Source organism: Strix uralensis, chromosome 2 (genome assembly GCF_047716275.1).
Source record: "Strix uralensis isolate ZFMK-TIS-50842 chromosome 2, bStrUra1, whole genome shotgun sequence".
NCBI lineage: Eukaryota > Metazoa > Chordata > Aves > Strigiformes > Strigidae > Strix > Strix uralensis.
The window spans coordinates 53,278,286-53,303,945 of NC_133973.1; the positions used below are offsets into that span (position 1 = coordinate 53,278,286).

At 43.1% G+C, this 25,660-nt stretch overlaps 1 protein-coding gene and 1 long non-coding RNA gene across 2 annotated transcripts; one reads left to right on the forward strand and one right to left on the reverse strand.

Moving 5' to 3' along the window:
* Positions 1 to 6,626: 6,626 nt before the first annotated feature.
* On the forward strand, positions 6,627 to 23,001 carry ASB9 (ankyrin repeat and SOCS box containing 9). Its single transcript, XM_074858742.1, has 7 exons — positions 6,627 to 7,131; positions 13,465 to 13,544; positions 13,674 to 13,781; positions 14,711 to 14,861; positions 15,407 to 15,541; positions 16,739 to 16,930; positions 20,279 to 23,001. The coding sequence occupies exons 1-7, from the start codon at positions 7,038 to 7,040 to the stop codon at positions 20,401 to 20,403; spliced, it is 885 nt and encodes a 294-aa protein (XP_074714843.1). The 5' UTR covers positions 6,627 to 7,037; the 3' UTR covers positions 20,404 to 23,001.
* On the reverse strand, positions 9,685 to 15,415 carry LOC141939302 (uncharacterized). The gene is made up of 2 exons (XR_012627545.1): positions 14,962 to 15,415; positions 9,685 to 13,760 (listed from the first exon to the last, which is right to left on the reverse strand). It is a non-coding gene; the product is annotated as an uncharacterized LOC141939302 (long non-coding RNA).
* Positions 23,002 to 25,660: the final 2,659 nt, after the last annotated feature.

Below are 25,660 nucleotides of genomic sequence, written 5' to 3' on the forward strand. Positions count from 1 at the left end.
AGCACATAGTCAATACAGCAATTTTTGTCATCATGCACCTAGTCTGTGGTATTATCTTCTACAGGTTTGGGTTACCAGAGTCACAAGCTTGGCTCACTTTCATTCAAGCTCAAAAGTGAGTTCTGAGAAATACAATTACATTCCAGCTATGTAAAAAAATAAAGTGATTTTGGTATTTGTGGTAATGAAGTACTTAATGCTTTTAGCTACAAGATGTACTGAACTCTGTGATGACTAGGAACAGGGGAAAAATGAGACTCCCAAACCAGTCTTTGCGGGGAAGGGAGGGTTTGGGTTTAAACACGTTTTCTTGAAACAACCTAATGGACTAATATACAGGCCTTTCTAGTTTTGGCCTTTCCCCTAGATGTAGAGATTCAGTGGAAAAGATCTGAAGGTGGTGAGAGAAGAAATATCCTACCCTTTAACAGCTTTTTAGGCCTGGAGGCTGCAGCTATTTCATCTGATCTCCTCCATAACACGAGCCACAGGATCTCACCCAGTAACTTCACTAACCAGGACCATGCTTTGGGCTACAGTGTGTTTTACAAAACGTGGATGTCAAGCAGGCTCCTCTGCTTGGCTGGCCGGCACCCCAGCCCCGGGGAGGTGGTGGGATGAGGGTTGTCTTCTCCTTTGCATACATCTCTTCTTGCCCAGAGCCAGGAGCTGCTGCTGCTGCCGCTGCCAGCCAGCCAGTGCACTGTGCCGGAGGGTGGTGCCTGGCCAAAGGCTGACGAGTTCATGCTTGTGATTCTGAGAACCCAAACTTGTAGAAAATAAGATGAAAAATAAGCTCAGTAAGGACAAAAATTGCTATGTTGACTGTGTGCTGGTTCTTTGGCATTTGGTAGGTGAATTTTGTAGCATCCTACCCTATTTTTAGCTGTATGTTTTTGTGGTGGATGGTTCATTTTCTGCCAGGTCTCCCTGCTGGCTATAGAGGTTAACATGGCATAACAGTGTAAAAAATAAATAAAATGGGAAGGGAGGGAGATTTAGAGATTTCCAGAGAAAACTTATTCTAACATGTATTTTATGTCCCAGGAGTGTGTGTGAGTAAAATGTACTTTTTTTTTTTTTTTTTTTTTCTCCTAGGAAGAGGAGAATTAAAGACTCCACAGGCCTTATGACTTAATCATTTAATGATGTCCATGTCGTGCTCCACCACCTTCACAAACATTAATGCCAACTTCTTTCTCTGTTTTCCAGGGGTGACAAGGAACATTCATTATTCTTTCTATTTGGAGAAGGGGGGGATGTATGAACTTACTGAATCCCAGAGAAAGTCAGTTTAAAGCTAGGATGTTATCAATCTTTGTTCGCTGCACTTTTCTCACACTAGATCCTGGCTAAATTCCTGTTTCACCCTAGTCACAATGAACAAATGATTATAGGTAGTGACAATGGCCTTGTGTGTCTTTGAAGGCTGGTGTAGCAATCCCCATCAGGGTGATAGGATTTATTAACAGTGGAAACAAGGCATATTTTTTTTGCATTTTATGCATTAACAAAGATAAGTACACCAACTAGTTATGGCAAGTGGGAGAGAAGTATTAAATGAAGAATATTAACAGTGTAGCTCTGGCTGAGGACTATGTTTGCATTGTATAGTGTTTGTGAATTGCTACCTGCTTAAAGATCATCCTCAAAGTCTGTTTAAACACTACTCCCTTTTCATGCTCTCTCCATCACAATGTGAACTGAAATATTTTTAAGGACACTGGCCCAGAGGCACATCCTTTGCTTATTATTTGTATGTCATTACCTTGCAGAGAGATGCTTGCTTTTAACTGATTCAGAAGGTGGGTTCCTGCTGCCTGTAGCCTGTGTATAAAGCTACTTTGGCTTTATCCCAGAAGCTTTGTGCCTTTCATGACTGAGTACCTGTCGAAGACCACTCATCCCCAAACATCCCAGAATGGCTCCTAATTAATGAGTGGGATAATTTTGGTTGGCTATTTGTGCTTTCAGTGTCACCACAGTTCTACAGCAAGGCATATATAAGAAACATGGCATCCTGAATAACTACAGTGACCAAAGAGCAGATTTTTTGGGTTGGGGTTTTCCAAGACTTCAGTGAAAACTTTCCTCTAAAATGATGCCAACAAGTAGCTCTAGCTTGTTTCCACAAGCAGGTTCCCACAGGCTGTTGGTGTAGAAAGAGCCCTGAGCCTGACACTGCTTTTTTGCTCAAAGTGCTTTCCAGTTCTGCCCTCAAAGCGCTCCCCTCCCACACGCTGCGGGCAGCCACAGTAGCAAGGCACCACAGCTGCTCTGATGGGTATCCGGGGGGACGGCAGTTAGTTTGACATTTATTAAAGTCTTTGAGCTGAAATGACTCATTCTGTGCAGAAAATTTCCCTGTCTGCTACTCACCCATTGTAAATGGATGAGAAATATCTAGGCTTTTCACGCGTGCAGCAGCTTGGAAAGAAATATGTATTTGCCACTGACCATGAAATCACTTGTTAGGGATTTTTTTTTTTTTTTGGATGTATCTCAGGCATAACAACTAAAAAGGCTCATCCTTGGGATATTTTAACAGATAATTCTCTTTGTCAGTATAAATCTCTGGCAAACTTTGTCAGCAGAAGAAACAGTGAGCTGAGTGAGGGGTTTGCTCCAGATATTCAGATGCCTGCCCCAATGCTATCGTGAGGAGACATGATGAGAACAATATCTGGGTGCAACATGCTCACCTTTTCAAGATGGAGAATGATTTAGAGAACTCTTGTGGTCTGCAGCTGCAGGCAGCTTCCAGGTCTGCTCAGAAGAGGGTATCTGCGTGGAGAACTGGCCCCTCCAAGCAGTCTGAGGGGGTGTGCAGGCTGGGAGGGTGCAGGAGCATGTGGGTCTGGCTCCCACTGCCTCTCTGTGCCTCTGCCAGAGCAAGAGCTGGGTGCAGACCTTTCCCTCCCCACCACCAGCCAAAGGGCAGTTGGGGTCCCAGGGAGGCTCTGTCATTCCTGATCTGGGACACAGGGGATGATCCTGGGACCTGATGTGGAGTGGCCCACGCGCCAGGTTATGCGCAGCCTTGGGAAAGGTTGGCTGGAGCCTGCTGGGCACCAGGGATGTCCCCACAGCTGGGGGAAGGGGAGGGCCAGGTGGTCCTGCCACACACTTTGGTCTTTCTGCTTCAGCTTCAGGTAAGCCTTGCACTCCATACATCAGTTTCCAGAGGTGGTTTCCCTTCTGCTGCAACATCAGTTATTCAGATAAGCGGCCAAACTGGATGGGTGGTAATTAGGACAAGCTTGTATACTTGTCACTGTGCTCAGATCATAATCCTTTAGGAAGGGAAACTCTTATTTCTACAATATCAACATTGTGAATCAGCATCCATTAGCTATTTCAGAGGATTTTCAGCCCCATGCAAAACAAAAGTCAAGCTGTGCTTGTGAACAGCAAAGGAAACGTCTTCCAAGGCACACTACTGCTGTAGATGGCTGCTTCTTGCAGTCCCAACTTTACATTTTCAAGACAGAAAATATGGATAGCTGCTGATCTAAGCAGCTAATCTGTCTGATACCAGATGTGTGGATATCTTGGACTGAAGATAACATTGGGAATAGTTCAGATCCTATGGGCTTGACTTAGGCTATTCCACAAGCCCTCTTCTCCACAGCATCGCATGCCATCTTCCAGGAGCAGGGCAAGGAGACAAGTATGTTGTTCAGGAGAGTCTAGTAATTTCACCCACTTTAGTAATTTGCTAATAATCTTTACCAAAAGAAAATGAGAGCACCTGCTATGCCAGCGGGATGCTGGAGGGAACAGAACCAGATGCAAGGTCCAGGGACATTTTTTCTCTCTGTCATAATTGCCCAGGCAGTTGAGCTGGCAGCATAGCTTTCTGCAGGCCATTTTTGAAAGCTGACAGAAGCCTCAGTTCAGGACAAGTGTTTAAGGGATCATGGACTAATTTTTTGCAAGCACACAAATTGCATTTTGCAGTAGTGACAAGGTGTTGGTAACTTTCCCCATGGGGAAGTCCTGGGAGACCGTGATTGTGAGAACAGCTGGAGCACGCTGGCTGTTCCCATCACAGGCAGAAATGTGGAAAGAGATGTGACGTGAGGGAAATTTCTAGAGGTAAGTTCCAACAAGGTCTGGAAAGCAGTTCATGATTGTGGGTGGAAGAGCTTATTGCAATGCAGTGTGCTAGATGAGCAGTGAACATTCAACCCCAGTGAAACTGGAGAAGAGAAGCACCAGAGCAGAGGAGTCCCCTAATTGGATACCTCCATCCCATGAGCCTTTTATCACATTCCCATCTGCCATGAACTTTTTGTAGGTTTAAAGTAATTAGCTGTGCTGTCTTCTTTCCTCATACTCTTACCAGAAAGAGCCAGAGCCAGCTGAGCACATAATTTTTGGTAGAATTGTTGCTAAGACTATTAGTACCTGAAGAAATTCTGCTTGCACCAAAAAATTCGATGGCTACATTCCAGGTAAGGATCACTTTTCTCCAGTTTGTTAACAAACAAGTAGGGTTTTTTAAAGTAAGACATTTCCAGGCTGGAATAAAGATGAGGGAATCATCCCAGGAGCTGAAGATGCTCTGACTAAGCAAAGACTTCAGGACCATCCCAGGGGACAAATGTCTAGTTATTTGGGAATATACCATGATCCAAAAGAGAAATCATGCCCAAAGAGTGAAATTACAAAGTGTGGTCTTGTAGCCCTGAAAGGAGCCCCAGTTCTGAGGAATGGATGTGGCAACTGGATCCTGCACTTGTGGCTTTGCCCCAGTCTCTGCCTCTCTGCTGCTGTCAGAAGATAAGCATGATCAAACCAGAAACTCCTTTTGTGAACCCTGTGTCTATTTACTCCATGAGATACAAATACACATGGACCAGGACACCCACCAACAGCCCAAGATAAGTCTGCTTTTGGGCTACCAATCTGCTGTGGAGATCTCAGAGGGCTCCCTTTCAGAAAGGGTGATGGAGGGCCTGGGATGTCTGCCCCCAGGGGGAGGGCTGCAGGCTCACCGGCCCAGTTAGGTGCTCTGTGCAACCTTACCAGCCTCCAGGAAGACCAGGCTACAGCTCATCTCTCAAGGCAGAGGTTTATGTAACACAATATGACCAAAATATGTGCAACCAATAAACAATTCCCCTATCAGTCATCAGGTCTCTTGGTCAAAGGACCAAATGGCCAAAGTCTCCCTGTCCATGGGTGACTAGGGACTAAGGTATTTCTGTCTTGTAGGCTCCTTCTTACTATGGTTGAATTTAAAGCTGTTAGCTAATGCTTCTTCACTTATAACCCCTATAACTGCAGATTTGGATGCATATGCTGATTCCTTTTAGTGGTGGAATTGCTGACATGTTTGTTAATACTGCTAAAGATACGATTATACATAAGGTGTGGCAACCTAGCCACTAAACTCAAGCAATACTAAAGGAGAAAAATTGTTTTTCTGTTCCTCATTTTATGTGTTAATCATCAAACCCAATATTTAGACCACTTTCTCCATTTACACATTTTTTCCCACAACATTTTTAATATTGAAATTTCAATGGCTAAGCCACAAATGTAATTTCCAGTCAGATTAAAGTGTCAGTTTACATCCAGCATGCAGGGCCAAACCCAGGGGCCAGGAGGCATTCAGCAGTGAGAGCCCTGGAAGAGGCTGGCCCTGTCCTCATCCGTATTTCATCAGCAGTTGTCCATCAGTGTGTGCCCAGGTTGCCTTCACAGATTCCCTGCTGGCAGGGTTTATGGATGATGTTCAGCTGCTGTTTGTATCTTTTAACATAACTGATTATTTTTAAAGATATGGGCAAAGAAACCCTAAATATGATTCCATATCTCTTGCATGTGTTATAAATAGGAATAAAAATGAAACCAAGTCGCTTAGGCTCATCTGAATTAGGATTAGAATTAGCCCAGGATTAGCAGTTTTGTATCTCCAAATACATAAATGCAAATTCCGCTCTAATAGACAAATTGGAAAAAAAACCCCACTTAAATTTTATTTATGTGATTTAGATTTTTGCATGGAAGTTCTTGCACTTGTACGCAAATGGTCAAATATTCAGGGAGAGAAAAACGATTTTGTTCTTGTAAATTATGCTACTTTGGGAAAGAAAAACATGAAAATGGAGATAATCTGTGAAAACAGAATTTTCGCAAACAGACTCAGAGAAATGAGGTGGAGGTCCTCCTGAAAAAATGCTGCCATTTGTTCACTGGTAGGTTTGTGATGTTTGTTTTAGACCAAGAAATTGCTTAAAAATAAAAGGGCAGTGCTCAGATATGAAACTCCTGGTGTGACTGTGACTCAGTGAAATCGATTGAACCGTGGGGGAAGGAAACGAGCCCGCTCAGCACTACGATTTCCACGCCATGCAGACAACACAGGGCCTCCAGTGGGAACTGCAGCTCCCCTGACATGTGGTTTCAATATCCATAGGGTATGTGGTGATCACTGCTGCTCAGCAGACGTTCAGCTCTCTGTTTCTTGCATACCATCAGGGCTTGGCAGATAAGAGGGGTGGTTTTGCACAGTGCACATCGTCCAGGGAGGCGTGCAGCAAAGTTGCCTGCAAACAACTTGCTCGGGAGTGGTGCAGATCCGTGTGCACTCATATATCTGTGGGTTTTCTTTGCAAATCCCCTGCAGGCAGAGTTTGCTCAACTAGTTGAACTGGCTCTTTCTGTCTTGTTTTTTTGGCAAACTAAGAATTTCCTTCCTGATAAAAACGGACGGCAGGCGCCCCAATTGGGCGCCGCGTTGGAGAGGATGTGACATCAGGCACATCTCTCGCTTCGCCGGATCGCTGGCAGCCTACCAGAGCAGCCAGAGAGCTGTTTCGTTAAATCCCAACCCAGGTACTCGAGTTTCTGCACAAAGTGCTGCCAGCACCACATCCTGGTCTGCTGCAAGGTCTGTCTGACTTGTCCGTGCAGAGTCTGCTTAATAGATCACTCCCACCACTGGGGGCTCACCGGGGACGATGGAATTTGAACTTTTGAGACTGACCGCGAAGTGAAAAAACAGAAATTGGACAGACGGGGCTGAGATGGGTGATGAGGGAACAAATCAAAACACCAGCAAATTGCAAGGAGCCGGAGGCCAGGCGTCTGCAATGTCTCTATCAAACTCGCAGATGAGGGGTAAGTAACACTCCTGCCTCGCCATGAGCCTTCACCTCTGCCAGCGGTGGCAGAGGGCAGGGTCAGGCTATGATGGTGTGCTGCTCCAGATGTCCTGCTTCCAGGGCAGGTCTACAGTCAGTCCCACAAAATGTCCCCATGCTCTTGCACTTCAGAGGGATTTTAATAAGCTATTCCTATTTGATACTGAATTTTTTTGTGTTTTTTTGGTGTATCACAGAAAAGAGTGTCTGATTCTGCACCGCAATTTGTACAAGCAGAAACAAATGCAGCACTTAAACCACAGCACGCTGAAAAAGAAGTTGAAGTGTGGCATGTTTGACTTAGATTAGTGCCAGCTGGAAGCTCAGCACTGGCTCAATTCCTCTTTTCTTTTTCATTCTTTTCATTCCCTTCCTCCATCTTTTCCTCCTTTCCTTTCTCCTTTCTTTTTATTTTCATTTTGCTTTTTTATTTTCCCTTTTCCCTTTTTTTGTTTTCTTTTTCTTCTTATTTTTCCTTTTCCCTTTTCCCTTTTTCCTTTATCTTTTATCCTTTTCCTTTTCTTTTTTCTTTCAGATGAGCAGATCCAGGTGTTGTTGTTGCCCAGCCTGTTGCCCAGGCCAGGTCACTGTGGTTAGTTGTGACCAATGCGGCTGTGGTAACCGGTGAACAGTTATTCAGACAAATGGCCTCACTCTGATCATTGCTCTGTTTTCGGGCCCAGAGCCATTGAAAATATGACATGGTGACAAAAAAAAAGTAATTTAACTTCACATGGCAGTTTAGCTGGACATGTTCCTTGCAGCTCTGTTTTCTGAGAGGCAATTCCTTCAGCTTACGGCAAGCACAGAGGGAATGAGGTAAATTAAGATAATGCAAATTTACACTGTCCTCACTTCTTTCCTGGGCTGCTCAGGATGCTTTCATTCATACCAAATAGAAAATTAAGACCCTAAACACACAATGCAAAGAGGATCAGTATCTCTGCTGTGTTGTCTGCCTCTCCTCATGTGTGTCACTTATGTACATCCTGAGGCTGGCGTGGGAGGGAAGTATGAATCAAACCAGGTCCACACTGGAGATGAGCTCCAGCAAAATGGAGGCTGGAAGGAGGGGGATCCACACCCTGCACTGCTGCATACAGATCTTTTGGTCCTTTGAAAATCAGAGTTTAGTCCATTCTTCTTGTGTCTGCCTGATCCTTAGCAGAGTCAATAAGCTCTGCTGGTGACTTACAGCAGGAATGTGTTTGGCTCAGGCTACATATATCACAGACTTTAGCGGAAAGCCTTAGAATATGAAAAATACCATTTGTAATACTGTTATATATAATACCATAGGCATACATGGATGCAAATATGCATGTAAGAGCATACCTCTCAAAACAATTTCAAAGCCTTTGCAAGCTGCACCGTGTGTGACCAATGTGGAAGGAAACCAGCTTGGGGACAGGCACAGAGGGTGCAACACCCTCCATGTGGTCAGAGGCTAGGAAAAAGTACTTTCAGCCATCACCACAAAAATGAGTGCTGTTCTAGAAAGGTCCTGTGAATGCTCAATTTCCACAGGGAGCAGACATGCATGGTTAACATTATAAGGCTTCCTCCCTATACACCATCCTGCCAACATTCATGTGCCCAAGAGATGACAGTGCAATCAAATATGACCAGAGGTTTAATGTAACCTCTGAGCTGACTGGGATCTTCAGCAGTGGAAGGGGAGCTAGATCACCCAATGCCACTGAAAGCCGGTGTGTTTTGGATGTCTAGATGGTGAAGTTGTTGAGGCCTGACTCAGCTTCCCTGTGGACTAGGGTGTGGGTAAATGTCAAATTTGGATATCCAGTCTTGTTCCTCTGTGAAAGAGCAGTTGTACATATTTTTGGCAACCAGAAATCCTTGTTCCTGTGGTAGTACATACAGTGAACACAGCTGTGCCACCCCCATACACTGGCCTTGTTCCTTCACAGACAGCTCTGGTGGGCAAAGTGTTTTGAGAGCTTTCCTGAAAGTCACTATTTTATTTCAGGATTTTAAAAGTCCATGGCCAGTTAACACTGGCCTTTGCTTAGGCTTTAATCAAAAGCCTGTGTATGGTATAAATACTGATCATTGATATTACTGACAGCATGCTTCCTGTGCTGTGCAGAAGAGAGGAGTGAGACCCCAACATCCACTGCAGCCTCCCTGCTCCTCCAAGCGAGAAACACAAGTTCCAACCTGGAGCAGGCAGAAAATAGAAACTTTGTGGTTTGCTGGAGGGTGATGCCCTGGGTGCAGGAACTGGGGAAATTTGCTTTCCCCTGCAGGGAGGTTGCCTCCCCGGCATTACTTCAGGGTGGAGGCGTTTGCTGCAGACGGAGCTCAGGCAGGAGAGATGGCAGCTTGGGGCCATGCTGTTCACAGCAGCAGATTTGGAAGTACATTGTGGCAATTAGTCATCAGACAGACCTTTAAACCCCTTCTTCCCAACATATCCAAGGCTGGTGTGAAGCTACGATAGGCCTCCACTTCAATTTAGGACAAAAACCTTGGTTCCTCTCAGTACAGAATTCACAGCTGGATTATGACATGTTGGCACATACCTCTTTTTATTTTCCACTGACATTTAGTTTTTGATGCTTATGTGCTCAGTCTTTTAATTCGTTGTTAAGATTTGGCAAAATTGCAAGCTAATGGCCAGTCCATAGAGGACTATGGTGTGGTCTGGCTCTTTTTAGAGTCTTAGTAGAAACCTGCCTTTTCTCAAGCAAGCACTGAATTCATAAATTCTGCACATGGATGTGATGGCATGACTGTGCACCTTCCCCTTTGTCAGAATGCTGACACAACGATATAACAACTTGGTAGTGTGCACAAAACCCTGCCTGTATTTGTGTGGCCAAAGAAAGATCAAGCTGTAGCTCAGAAAACTTGTTCCTCAGTCTAGATTTTTAGGATTACTATAAACATGCTTCCCTTGCAACTCATCCAGATTGGGCAATGGTATTATTTTCTAAATGGGAAAATCAAAAGCTTTTTACAGAGCCTCAAACACAACCAATGACAGCACAGGCAGGATCAGCAAGAACAACAGTATTGTCAGATAAGCACCATTTGACACACATAACTCAAAGCAAAGATATTTTAGTCAATTAATAATACTATGCTTTAATAATTGTAGCATAGATTGTCTATCCTTATGAGACCAGAACCGCAGCTTCTGGAAATGGCTGTCCATTTGCTAAAGTGAAAGAAAGTTTGTGAACTCACTGGAACTATGTGTTTGTTGTGGGACATAGCCCGTGAAATATAGAAGGAGGCAGGCAGAGCTCAAATTATGCTAATAGCAAAGTACACGATGACATACATTACCCAGATTTCCTGAGCTCATTCCTCTGTTCATTTCACGTACTGGGTACCACCCATAAAGATGTATTGGGCTTCTAATTCTGGCCTTCTAATTTTGAGTCTTCTCCCAAACACAAATCACACCTGAGTTGATGAATCTTTGCCTGTGAGGTTTGAGTTGCTTCTCGGTTTCTCATTTTTTCCCTTTTGACTTTCATAGTGAAAATAATACAAGACTGGAAAAGATCACTTGACTCATGGAGTCTCATCTTGTTAGCTATGTCTATACTGCTAAATAAAGGAGATTGGGACCATTTATGTCTTTGAGACCAAATGGTGCAGAATGACTTGCCTTCACATCTTCACCTGCTTAAAGCTCAATGCTGAATTATCCTCCTGGCTTTCTTTGCTTGGCAGTGCAGATTTACCTGCCAAGTCTTCACAGTCTCTGATTGTCTCATAGTCACAGGCAGCGGTGGAATAGATGGTAGGTTTCAAAGTGTCCACCAAAGACCTAGTCTGTAGGCCATGGTCAGTAGATCACCAAACACCTTCCCACTTCTCTGGCAACAAACTTATGATCTGAAGGAAAAGACCCAAACCCACAGCTATAAAAAATACATGCCAAGAGCAGGAGAAGACACCAAACTTTCTTCCCAGGGAGAGTGCAAGAGAGGGACTGGGCCCCATGCTCAGAGCAGGCACAGCCCCAGGGCTGATGGTCCCTCTCAGCCTGCTCTCCAAGGCATCTCTCCTTCAGAATTCAAAGCTGATTGATAGTCATTTTAACTGCGCCTATAATCAGGATATACTGACCAGGTAATAGAAGCTGCAGCTGCTAGACCTGCGTCCTGTCTCTAGTTGTGGTCAGTCTCTGGTGGACACAAAATAAACCTCCTTTCTGGCCCAAGGGGCACCCAGTTATAGCTTAGATCAAGTAAATATAAACCTGGCATAAACTAATGAATGATCTAGCATTTTATAGAAGCTCTCTCCCTTTCCCTTCCCCTAACTAGGTAGCAGTCATAACCACAGACAGGAAAAAGAGGAGAAATGGTGAAAGTTGTGAATCAGCTGCTTGTTCAATCATCCCTGATGAGGCCCTTGTTCCTCAGGGCCTTGTCCCACAAGCTCACCCCTCTTCAGGCTTCAAACCCACCCTGAGGTTATTTCCAGAATATCACTGGGATTGTCCTGTGAGCCAGGAGCATGCTGGAGCATTGTTAGAGGATTCTCACAAGAGATGGTGAAGTCTTGATTATTCTGCTAGATTTTTTTAAATGACTTCTTCCAAATAAGAGCTATCACAGGGACCAGTTTGGTTACCTCTTGCGATGTATGTGTGACTACTACCAATTTGACAAGCTGCTTGTTACAGAGACCCACATTTTTGGTGTCCAAGAAAAGAAACATTAAAATTTACCCTAGTTTAGTCTATCAATGAGCCATTGCTCAGAGACTGTAAGATGCAATATGTACATATTTGCAAAAGTGTGCTATGCAGATAAGCATTGTGATGGACATCAAGTGGCTCAAAAATGTTGTTTTATAGTAGCAGAAATATCCTTTTGCCTATATGAATGACTCTAGACAAATGTATTGCACAGTCATAAAAGAGTCTTGCAAGAATAACTATAAATCTATAGCAGAACTTTTGTGGCCACTGTGCTGGCAAAAAGTCACCTCCCTACCTAACATAGTTATGCAGGCAAAGATCTTCTTTGTGTGATAACAATACATTTCAGATACACATCTTCAGGTCATGATTTACCTAGTGCAGAATTTTTCAATCACAAAACCATTGTAAGTCTTTATATTAGATCTTATCTTGTTTAAATTTGATGTCCTTTACTGAGCATGCTTGAAGGTGAGCGAGCAGTAGCCCAATGGGCTGACACAATTGGTTATCACCCCATTCCAGCACACCGTGGCATAGCCAGAAGGGTCAGGACATTGGCTGTGAGGGGTTCAGCTCCCACACATGTCCATACCTGAGACAAGATCTGCGGATCTTGTGTAAGCACTGACATCATCAGCTAATCTGTGGAAGTTATTTTCAAGAACTATGATGACTTATTAACTTTTGTTGCTGAAGGCAAACTTCTCACTGTTAAGCATCCTGTTCCATGCATGTGATCTAGTATAGTCCCTGAAAAACTCAGCAACTCATCCAAATCAGTCACTGGGGTTTTCTCTGTAGTTAGTGGAAGGAGAGTGAGACATCTCCAGGGAATAGCAAAATGTGTTTCCAAACGAAGCCGGGTCACATGCCCTCTGGAAAATATTCTCTTCCTTCCCAGGGGGAACCTGGGCCATGGATGTAGACCAGACACTGTGTTTTGAGGCAATGAATGCTGAAGGAGGTAAATGGCTCCCAGAGGGATTATTGTTGTCAGCTGACTCTGAGCCATAAAATCTGTAATACTGAAGATCCCCTTCTATTAATATTTGTATGGTATATACGTGCTGTACCTCACTTTGTGGTCTCAACAACGTGGAGAATACAGCTATTACTTAAAATGCACCACTGCACAGGTTAACACCAAACACTGAAAACTGAAAGGCAAAATCAAAAGGTAACACAATTTATCTTGTCCTTTGGTACCTTCTCTTGTTAGGTATTGTTGACTCTAGCCCAGCTCTGAGCAGCCATACCCTCTGCAAAACGTAGTCCTTTTGAACTAATTGGTAAATGAGCTTGTGAAAACAAAGGCACTGGAAATAATTCAAAAGGAGGGACAAGCTCAGTCAGAGCAAGGTGATGTTTTGCGAATCCCTCTCTTGTCTTCTGAAGGAGACCGCAGCTGCTCAGCACCAACATGGGATGAGTTAAAAACACTCCCAGACAGAAGACATCCTCTTGTCTCACTCCCTCCCAGCAGCTGCTCCAAGGAAAGCTTGGCAGCTCAAGTAATAAAGTAGAAGAAGAGAGGTTTGCTGGGGTCACACAGTTGAAGTAAAGTATGCTAATGAAACAATCCATGGAGTTGTTAGCCTTTTTCCTGTCTTTCTTTTTATACAGACTTTGTTTCAGACTGGTCTCCTTTACATGATGCCTCTATCCATGGGCGTCTTCTTACTCTGAAGAAACTCATCAAACAGGTATTCCTCTGCTGGGTTGATATGATCTCTGCTGGGTTTGTTCAGTGGTTGAATGTCATCTGTACTTTATTGTAAAACCTCCAGGGTTTTGGTAGTTGGTTGTAACGGTATTTTCCATTATTTCATCAGGGGAGCGATGTTAATCTTGTTACAGCAGACCAGGTGTCTCCTCTCCATGAAGCCTGCCTAGGGGGTCATGCTGCTTGTGCCAGTGTCCTGTTAAAACATGGTGCTCAGGTGAGTACATAAGGGACAGACCATTGTCTCTAGTGTTAGTATGTTGTATTATCACATTTTAATGTTAGGCGATGTACTATTTCACGTCAGCATATCACTGTATATATATATATATGCATTCTGTACTTAGCTCTGCTTAAGGTACATGTTACAAAATGCACTTTATAAAGCAATCCAAAAAGCACAGATATAGACAAGAGTTATTATTGTTGTTCAGATGAAGGTGCAATGATCTCATCAGTACTGAAAGAATAAGGGGAAGTTCCTTTTGTAAAGGTTTTATAATCCTGCAACAGTTAAGGGTGTATTTTATTTTCTGCACACACTAATCTCATTGATGTCAATATGCAGAGTCTTAAGCAGCGGTATAAGACTGTTAGGATCAACTCATGATAAAATGGGAAGAAAATGGAAACAATGTGCAAGTAACACGGTGAAATGGGTGTGTCTCAGGGCCTCTACTTTTCAAGATAATGTTGAAATTATAGTGAATAAGAAAATTAACTCATTATACATATATAACCTTTCAGTTTAATTTTTTTTTTTTTTTTAAAAAAGGGCTGCACACTTTCAGTTAAAAATGGGCTGTTCAGGAGAGGGCTGCAGGCAGGTTTGTTTCAGCTGAGATAACCGAGAAATGGGCACGCATCTAACTTGGCAACTTGGTAACTACTGAGAGACCCTGGAGTGGCACTGGTTAAAAATTCTTTTGCAGGAGGAGAGACTTGGGGGCAATTTTTAAAAAGATTTTTTTAATGATCTTTTTAATAAAAAAGTTGTAATCTTCAGAAGCAGTAGAGAGTTTTTAGAGGGAATGAAATAAAAAGTATTAAGAACCCTATTTTCTGTTGAGAACTGGGTAATTTTCATCAATTTTGAAATACTGAGAAGACAGAGAAAAAAGCCTGATTGTATTATTTTTCCCCCAGGTGAATGGAGTTACTGTCGACTGGCATACTCCATTGTTCAGTGCTTGTGTCAGTGGCAGTGTGGCTTGCTTGAATTTATTGCTGCAGCATGGAGCCAGCCTACACCCACCCTGTGACTTGGCGTCCCCCATCCATGAAGCTGCTAAGAGAGGTAACCCCACAGGCATCAGCACTCCTCTCCATGTTACTAGCAGCGTGTTGAAGTGGAAGATAAAGAAGATAATTTTCTTGATTTAGGTCATGTGAAATACCTTCCTAGTTGGTCTCATCATGAGTGGGGCAGTTCCTCCCACCCCTGGTGCTCACTGAGGGCATCTCAGGGGCCTCTGAGTTCATGTGGTGACACCTGGAAGGAGGGGATGCATTGTCCAAGTCAGCCACTTGCATTGTGGACATCTGAGGGAGTCAGATCTGGCTATCTTCAAAAGCAGTGGAGAGAAACACAGCGTGATTCGTCTCATCTTCAGTAGACATCTGAAATGAGTCAGATAAAATGCGAGGGCTTTAGCCTGTTTTGCTAACCGTGGCTTTGCAGCTCCCATTTTCCAGGTTGGAAACACTGGAGTGGATGAAAGTATTACACTACCATCTCTTGACAAAACATTGAATCTTTGCCAAATTACACCACTGCAATAGAGAGTTTGCTGAAAAAAGGCCTGATCTCTGTGAGTTGACTCTTCCTTTATCCCTTTTAAGGTCATGTGCAATGTGTCGAATTCCTCGCGTCCCATGGGGTAAATATAGATCACAACATCAAGCATCTGGGTACTCCCCTTTATGTAGCTTGTGAGAACCAGCAAGTGAACTGTGCCAAGAAGCTGCTTGAGTCAGGTAAAAGAAAAATAAAGGATGGTGTACATTTGTTTCCTGTGACATCTATCTTTGGACTCTCTTTGCATCAAAGATTTCGAGGAGGTCCTGCTCTGGGACCTGGAGATGTTTCACTCTTAATGGCACTCCTGGCTTAAATGAGACAGCAGAGTAACCAGGGTCTTCTTGACTCAGGAACTCAGCTTTACAGGTCCCAACAAATAGATGGGTCATCCTGGATTTGACGTGGCTCGTGGTGCCTGGAACAAGCACCATCCTTTCCAGTGCCTCTGAGTGTGATGCTGAAGTATTTCTGCATCAAACAAACCTAACTATAAGTCTAAGCACTTGGATAATTATACAAGACCATTTCTTGTTACCTACAGTAGTGCAACTCTTCTAACCAAAGGGGTCATATAACCTAAAGTACTCAGCAAAGTTGCTTTGGAAAAACCAAGCAAACATCATGTAGATCACCTTTCAGGTAGGTCACTATTTAGCATGGTGATCTTTTTTGGAAGAAGACAAATACAAATTAATCTAAATATTAAATGTTTGACTACTATTTTCTGTTTTCTGTTATTTTGGTTTTGCTGCCTTCTATATTTGAGAATGTGTGGTATAAAAACATTATAAGTAGTTTTGAATTAGTTCTGAAGCTCACTCTTCTTAGGTTGTTTTAGGAGCCATTAGCCCAGGATAATGGATGGGGGAATACTCATCAGGGGTGCTTGCTTATATCCTCCTCTACCAAGGCCCTCTAGAACTTTTCCATCCTCACATTTTTTTCCCAACAGACACTTTGACATTTGGAAATCCCCCTGTCTTAAACCTCCAGCACAGAGCAGGTTGAAACCCTGCAGGCATTTTAAGGGAATGGGGCATGAGGATGGGGGCCAAAGGTGGACTGTAGGTGGAAATACATCTTTGTTCTGCTTCAAGATATCCATGGGCTTGGCTGTGGATGAAGGACTTCCTCATGCACTGTTCCCCTGGAATCATTTTCTTAGTCACAACCCCACTTATCCTCTACCAGTGTGAGTTGTGCATGTGCAAACTGTAGTACCAAGACCCCAGCATAAGGAAATCCACCTCTGGGTGTATGCTACAGCATTTACAGATTATTCAGAGAAATAGCAACTACTGCAGGAAATGGAAATAGTCTATTGTATAGTCATTATTCTTTGTCATTATTCATTGTCGTCTCTTGATGTTCAGGAGCAAATGTGAACAGCGGCAAAGGCCTGGACTCCCCTCTGCACATGGCTGCCAGAAATGGCAGTATGGAGCTGGTGATGCTGCTGATTGACTTTGGAGCAGACATTTGGGTGAAGAATGATGAAAGCAAGAGGCCGATGGAGCTGGTCCCACCCGGCAGTCCTGTGGGCCGACTGTTCCTGCAAAAAGAAGGTGCCCTTTAGTACTTGTTTTATTCATTCACTCGGGATTCGTTAGGGATAAAACACACAAACTGCTGCAAAAGGCTATGCTATTCCATGTTACTAGCACTATAAAACTGAGAATAACTAAGCTTACCTCCATTCACTGACATATGGTTGCTATGTTTTCTCATGCCAGAATACAGTGGTGCACTAACAGTGATAATGGTAATAACAATAACCCATCTTTCGACCTCTGGGTTGTGAATCTACTGCATTGGGGAGCAATCATATGAAGCTTGCAATATAGTGCAAAATAGAGTTTAGGGTGAAAAAACAAGCACAACGCTCCTTAGAAATTAATGGTAGCTTTTTCTGATTACCTAAAGCACTGAAGTCAGTGGGAGTCTTTCAACTCCCTTGTGACTGAGATGGGAGTAGACCCAGTAGTGTTATCTGGAGTGTGCTGACAAATGCAGGCAGCAAATCATCTCTGATGGGAATTAGGCTAGCTAGTGAGCACTAAGACTGGGATCTTTGGTTATACAGTATGCTGATGGTCAGGTGCATGCCAGATACTGGTCTCAGCATAAATGCAAAATTGCAACCAGGACATTTTAAAATCGTGTGATACTGAAAAAAAACAAATATATTGAAAGACTGATCTTCTAGTTCTTTCCCCTTTACTTTTATTGTTGGGCCGAGCTCTTGTGTAGGTACAAAAATATCATTAAAATTAAAAACTCTATATTATTTCTTTTGTGGGGATTAAGGAAAATTGCACAGGACTGATGTAATGAATATATATATATATATATGTATATACGTTTATACAGAAGGCTTTTTTTAAAGGCCAGAATTATGTGCTGAATAATCCAGCAGTATCAAACTGTAATCTTAACCTTTAGGAAGTGCTTATTTTGTACCTGTAAATGAAATAGTTACCGATCATTTAATTTTATTGATTATGAATACTTTAATGCATTATGGAGAGAAATTTTACTTACCATTCTTGAGGAAAATTAGAATCAGGTCTCTAGTGTCTACTCATTGGTGTACTTGTGTTCTTCACATATTCTCATTCAGTCAGTAAACTATACACATTACTAAATAATCTGGATTTTCATTATTTTAACCAAGTTGCTGATGGTGTGGTCCATGACTCTAGTATGCCAGTTACACGTTGATGTGATTGCTGTCATGAAAAAGACTTACACCAAGGTAAAACTGGAATAACAAAGTGATGAATCAGGCCCTGCTTAAAATAGTAGTATGAAAATAATATCACGAAAACAACTGTGCTATGCATGTTATGTATGAGCAACTGATATTTGGTTTTCCAGCCTAATCTACGGTACACACAGCAGTGACATTTTTGAGCTCTATCCCTGCTGTGTTAGACTCCTGACTTCTGTGGCACCACATGCGTCCTGTTTATTTGAGACGATAGAAAAATATTTCAGGCACACCCTATGGAGGCGTCCCAAGAAACGCTGCTCAGGCTGATCTGACATCTTGGGCAGTAAGGAACTTTTCTATGTGAAATTCAGCAATTGAAATCAGAAATGATAAATGCCTGAAGGGCATTTTGCTGCTGAATAGTGTTTTTCTGATATTCTTCAACATGCTCTTCTCAGAATAGGGTCATGCCTGATGGACAGCTGATGTCTAACTTCTTTGGCCAGCTGAATGGTTGCAACCTAGGAGAGTGGTGTAAACATTACTCCTCTGGTTTCACATAGAGGTTTGGAAATGTGTTGTGGGGATCAGTCACCCCACCAGCCCCACAGCTGCTCGGCACTGTCACGGCTGAGCTGCTGCTCTCCTGCCCCACTGCCATGCAGGGCACCTCTCCCCCTATGCTGCAAGTGCTGGGGGGCAGAAGCCCCATGCCCGTGGCCTGGGCAGGCTGGAGGGAGTGTGTTTTGCCACCAGAGATAAGTTGGTGAGTGTGCTGACTAGCACTAGCACAGCTAGCGGACTAGCCCAGCACAAGTGTAGAACATGGGGTGGTCGCCCTTCTCAGGACTTCACCATGCTGCTGGATTACTGCACAGCCTGCTTGTATTGCAGGAAGCGTCCTACGTCTGGGTGGGAGAAACAGCTAACGATCCAAAAACACACTGTGTTTTAGAAGAGTATGCTTGCCCTTGCTAAGTATTTTTCAGTGTAGTGACACTGCTTGTGTTTTGGTAAGTCTAGGTTTTGAGGTTTGTTTTCTTTTTTAAATGGAAGCTTTTGTAAATGAGATGTTTACAGGCAGGGCATTTATCTGTGGGATCAGAATGGCCAAACACACATGGCAATAGCCACTTTAACTTGCTCCATATCGACTTGTCTTGCTCTTTACCCAAGCATAGGGTAACTAACTCATCTGCTGACTCTTAGCAGAAGGGTGCAGCCCTTTGCACAGCCCTTCCAGTAGTGCAGCAGTTTTCAGCCTTGCAGAGCTGCTAGAAATGTAGTGTCCTGCACGAGGGAAATCTCAAAAGCTGATGAAGGTTGCCACCTCACCACATTTTTACTGCGGCCCCTGTTCCTTCCCACTCACTGCACTCTTCCAGCAGCACTAACATTTCAGCTCTGACTGCCACCTTACCCTCCCCGCCCGACCCCGGCAGGCAGATGCAGCCAGTGGCACCTAAACTGTCCCCTCCCAGCTCACTTACCTCCCTCTCGCTCTCTACATTGTCTCTTATCTCCTCTCCACTCCCAGCATCCAACTCACCCTGTCCCACGCTCTCTCACTTGCAGTGCAAATGACTCTTTGGGGGTCTGAATGTTGACAGGTGCCACAGTTAAAACACCACACAGGACCTACCTCTTTCTGGAAAGGATAGGTGATCCAAATAAACGTGTAATGACATTATACTTAGATTTAAAGAAAACACCGCAGATTCTTCAGCAGGGCTTTTATTTATCAACATGGGAACAGTTAATCTGGAAGGTTTAAATAAAGGATTATATAGTATTTTTTTGTTATTTGTTTGCCACTGTTATGAAATAAGTCTCAAGAAAGCAGTGGGCTGAAAACCTGGTACCAAGGACTTTGAAGGAAACATCGATCACCTCTTCTCAGACAACACAAACCACTTCACACTCGTGCCACTTAACATGAAAGACTGACACTGCTAATGCTAACTGTGGCTGTGTAACAACAGAGAGTGACTAGGCTTGAACTTAATTGCAGGCAGGCTGATGTCCTTTGGTGGGTGCAGGTCTGGCTTTTCACTGCTGAGCGTTCTGGGGGCCACATACCCCCAGCACAAGGTGGGTTGCAGGAGGTGGGGGGAGTGGTGACACACAGCTGCTGTTTCAGCTTTACAGTTTTGGGGCAATAAAGCCACATGTGTAACTTCTTCCCTGTCTCTTTCTTCAGGGCCACTGTCCTTGATGCAGTTGTGCCGCCTGTGCATCAGGAGGTGCTTTGGACACAAGCAGCATCAAAAAATAACTGGACTTCTTCTGCCAGACGAGCTGAAACATTTCCTTCTACACGTTTAAGGCTTTCATGTTCAAAATGGTGCCTTTAATAATACAGCAAGGTTTGTTGAGGAAGGACTCTTTTCTCATCAGTAGCGTTGCCAATGCCTGCAATGTTAATTTGTGATAGTTGTTGGTCTCTAATAAAGCCCTGGGTCCGAGAAGCACAGGACTGACCAACTTGCTGAGTCCTCACTGCCACTGCCCCCAGCAAATCCATCATTTGGAAAGGAACAATTCTGCATGGTTGCGTGGTGAATGTGACTTAAGAGCTCCCTAGAAAGCGTAGAAAATGAGCATAGCATTTAAAAATAGATCCCTTGATTCTCTGGCACAGTTTCAGAGGGCTCATGGTTGACAGCCCCTTACAGAGAAAACACATATCCCAGACCAGCACTAACAGCTCGTCATATATATATTAAGGATACTAAGGATAGCTACACTTTCTCTGTAAGCAGCGCTCATGTGCCTGTCATTTGTGAGGGCTGTACTCACACTACTGTACAGACAAGGAAGTGGAACCCAACTGAACTACTTGCAAAGGAAGCAAGGTCCTCTGGCAGAAGTTACTTATTTTCTAGGTATATCACACTGTGGATAGATGAACACCAACCAACAATCATCTGCATTTAGGCCAGCATCTGAAACATGCATTTCTGCCATGACAGCAAGTAGGTCACTGCTGGTGGCAGCTCCCTACAGTGCAGTCATAGTGGGGAGAAAGTTTTTAATCATCCATTAAATTCACTTATTACTGATGGTTTGAGACATAAGGGAGCCACACTTCAGAACTACACATTTTCTCCTTGTAGCATATTATTTTTCAAGGACACGGGCTAACAGGCTATCAGCTGCAGGCATTGAGTGCTCCCCCTTTCTGCCCTGAAAATTAGGTGATATTTCTTAAGCATTTCTCAGCATGCATCAGAAAAACAACAGCTTTTATCCCCTTTCCCATCCAAGAAGAGAGATCATCTTAAGAGTGAGATATTTTTTTTTCTTGGAGAAGTGCTCCCTCATTCATAGCATTTTCCATGGGAGTGGTAATAATAACACCTCTAATATGTGGTCATAAAACAAACAATGAAAAAACTGAAATTAAAGTCCATTCCAAATTAAAAAGATAATGGATAATTTCTGCCCCCGAGTTGGTTGCTGAGTTGCTGGCTCAGTGTATGTCTCAAACAAACACGACATATGTGGTTCTTATTCCACTGAGGTCATAAGAACAAATATTTCCTCCAGCTAAACTTTAGCTTTGGGTGTTTTCCTTTCCCTCCCACAAACAAGTCCTGCTGCCACAACCCAAAGTGCAGTTATGACCACTCTGTGCCTCCCCGGGCTCCTCTGGGAATATTGGCTGCCTGACACATTCGAGAGTGAGGATGCTGAAACTCCAGCTCTTCTGCCCACCACCCTTCCCCCTCTTCAGCTTTGAACCATGGTGCATCTGCATCACCTGGCAGCAGCAGCACACCCACCACTTTCCCTGAGGGTCTACCACCACGTCACCCCTGCATTGGAGGGGAAGGCCACGAACCTCAGCGCTCTTGGAGACTCTTTTCTTATTCATTTTGCTGTGGAGACTCCTGCAAGACTGGACTTGGTGTCCAAAATCTGTGATGACGTCATTAACGCCAGCAATGAGATGTAGAGAGTCCTCATCTTGTAAGTGGAAAGACTGGCAGTCTTCAAATACACAAACTTATTTTGACGTTTACTAGTGTGCCAGTGTGCGGTGCAAGCCTTCCTTTCGCACATGGGAAGTTAAAAAGGATGGATGAAATGCTACCTGGATGCTTACATTTGATGTAAATTACAATTCAAATCCTTGGCTGGACAACATGACTGCTGGTATCCAGTATAATGGCTTGATTTTTTTGTGCTGACCAAACACAACAAGCACAGTTCTGTTGGTTTTGTGGGACACTAAATTGTACCTAACAGGACAAAAAGACAACCACAGTTAGGTCCGTAACTCCCCATGTGACAGAGACACCTAGAAACCTTCACTTTATCCTTATCCAACCCCATTCATCAGACATAATTTGAGCCATGTACAAATTCACTGGCTGGTTTAAGATGGCCTTCTCTAGTCTTTCCCTCCTGCTGGGGAAGAAAAATAGACATCTGTTTTCATAGGCCAAATAAAAGCAGGCATCTTGGATGTGAAATGTGGATCCTTCTAAAATCAGTACCTGGCCTAAGCTGAATGTGCATTGAACAGCCAGGGAACAGACAACGAACCTAGTGCTTAACTTTTGAAGATTAAAGTGTGAAGAATCCCTGCTCTGCAGACACATCTGAAAGCTGAAGATCCAGCTTATTATATTTTAGATGATGAAGAACCATTTTTTTACATACTAATTTTATCATTTACCTTTAAGCATCTTATGTTGTAACTTCAGCCAATGGATTTATAGGAGTAATGCTAATATCATGAGAAAATTGCTCCAAGAAGGTGGTGAGAGTGTTGCTCTAGGTAGCTTTTCTGGAAATTCTGTAGTGTGACTCTGTTTACTTGAATCCCTCTGATCAAGGATTCTGTATGCTCAGCTTGTATCATCTCAGTATGTTTGCTTATTTATTTTAACATAAATTGTGATCAATACTGGTGAATTACAGCTTTATGCATCAACACTTACCCAGTTATAAACTGTAAAAGTTATACAAGATGCAAACTGAATAAGCTTATTATAGGTGAGGTTTGGATCTTTTTCTATATTTGAAACCATTCCAAATGTAACACAGGACTTGAAAGATTGTCAGGAATATATTCTTTACTATTATTTTGTTGGCAGTTTAATGGTAGTCAAAACCACAATTGTATAGGATATTTACTCAGAAGTAAATGGTTTATACTCTTTTTTTTTTATTATTTTTTTTTATTTCCCCATTCATTTTTTAAATGATAGCACTAATTTTGTGGATTGTCTGATACTATGGAAGTTTGGACTGAACTCTAAGTGTTTGCAATCCTGCCTACAGACAGATAGTGTACAGAATAATTCCTTCAAATAGACCTATACTAAAGATAAGACTAAAATGAAAATACTATGCAAATCTTGTATTTTGATGATGTTTTAAGGTAGAGTTGGTCTCTTGCAATTCTTTTTCTACTCATTTGAGGGGTAGGGAAAAGGAGTCGGAGATTTCAGAAAGTAGGAAAAGATCTAAATTAAGATGGTCACAGTCTTTAGTTTGTTTTTGGTTTTGGTTTTTTTTTCCTGATTTGTATCCATTTGTTTCTCCTGTGTCTTCAGCAAGAGACATGTGTAATGATCTGGGTGCCCTTGTGTGTGCCTGCACAACAAGAACCCTTTACTGGAAGTGAGCATGCAGAGTATGGTCAGAAGTCCAAGGGGTGTGTGCCAGCATCCAGCGGGTACACTGTGGGGCTGGAGAGATGTGGGAGGGCAGTAATTCCCTCTTCGTTAGATGCATCTGTGGGAGTCTCTGCCCACAGAGACCAGCTGAAAGAGACAGGGCAATGCCAGAAAATTGCTTTACAAGATGTTCCTGCTGGATACAGGGCTGCTCATGAAAACTGTGGGACTAAACAACCAACACCTCAACAAAAGAAGACAACTGATTTAAGCAAGATATTTCTCTATTTATTAAAAGATGACTGATGCAACAAATCATTGCAAAGTTATTTTGGCTCTACAGTAGTTGCTATGTGGGATCAGCCATGTCCCAGGACTCAGTTCTTCATTCTGCAGTCGCGTACAAAGGTTCACAGCTGCCCTGTCCATTTCTCACAGTTTCATTTTTTTCTCTTAACTGGAAACCACAGACATCCTAATCTAGTAAATGCAATATACAGTTTTGAACATATGCAGAGAATGTCCTCTTGCCTCTTCCCTGACATGAATTCATTTTAAGATGACTAAGAAGGAAATAAATTTTATTTTACTAGTTTAGCAAAATGGGACAGACCAGCTGCAAAATAGCAGATTAGTGGTACTAGAAGAAAGAAAAGAGAATGCTTGTATCCCTGAATTGGGGTGTACTCAATTCCCCTCAGACTCATGTTCTTGAGAGCCACAGGTCCAGGACTTGATGCTCCTGAAGCTACTTTTTCTTGCTTAACACATGCACTGTATCTGTCAAAATGGAGATTCCCTTGCCCTGCAGTCCCAGCCTGAACCCTGATAGCTTTGAATAAAAATTCCCAGGAGTTATTTTTCTGCACATAGAACAATTATTTGTCATTCCTTGATACATTGCTCAGCTCACTGCTCCAAGGGATACTCACTTTCATGCACGCAGGCAACATTTGATGCAAAAGTGCTCTTTCTGGGGTGCCCCAGGGAGTCCACTTTTCTTTGAAATGACAACAGTGAACTATTGCTGTGAAGAGAAATATTTCAAATTCTTACATCCCCATTCAACATGGTAGCCCTTATTCCAGCCCTACCTGAGTGCTCGGGTAGAACACCTGGACAATATCTGGCTCATGTCACTGTGCAACAAGGTCTTGCTTCTTTTCTATGCCAGGTGAAGCGTTTCCTTTCTGAACTATTGCCCTTTGTATTTTTAAAGGGCTTGAAACTCATTAATCATCACTGATTCAAGAGACACAGGGCTAGATTTATGGCTTTAGCGCCTGTGAAGTAAAATTGAGTTTGTAATCTGTCAGCTGTCTCACTTCACAAATTAAACTGCAGAGTCTCCGCTGAGTTTGGGGCTTTTGAAATCCCCAGAGCTTTTCTTTCTGTGGTCTGAAAAATACAGCAGGATCAGTTAAAGCAGCTCTTTGTCTCATGAAAGAACGCTGACTCTGAGTTCTGAAGGTTCATACAGGCACTGATGTTATGAATATGACAAGTATAGGGTTGTCTTGTCACTGAAACTGCATTTTTTGTTAACTTATTTTGGGGAATGGGAATTGTGTTGGTTTTGTCTTTGATTAAATAATTGTCCCAAAACACGAATTGTTGGTGTTGCAAACTACTGCATGGAGAAAAGCTCCCAGCAGCTGCTTTGTTCTCCCCAGTCCTCCCCAAAGGTATGTCACCCCTGTACATGACTCCCCTTTTGCACCCTCCTGATGAGCATGAGGAATGAGGTTGACAAACTCTTTGTCCATTCCAACTGTTTATATATAATTTTTGGTACAGCTGGTAGGCGACACCTCCACCTTTCCAAGTCTCTTCATTGAGAACTATAGACATCTCTTTCCAAAATAACTCCGTATTCATGGGTTCAGAGTAGGTGACAAATATATTTCTGCTCCTCAGCTGATTAGACCTCGGTGAGCATAAGGGGTGCACAT

Coding starts and splice junctions, on each gene's coding strand:
- ASB9 (XM_074858742.1), top strand. CDS start 7,038: ATGGGTGATGAGGGAACAAATCAAAACACCAGCAAATTGCAAGGAGCC. Junction 13,782..14,710: donor TGTTAAAACATGGTGCTCAG/GTGAGTACATAA, acceptor TTTTTCCCCCAG/GTGAATGGAGTTACTGTCGA. Junction 15,542..16,738: donor CAAGAAGCTGCTTGAGTCAG/GTAAAAGAAAAA, acceptor CTTGATGTTCAG/GAGCAAATGTGAACAGCGGC.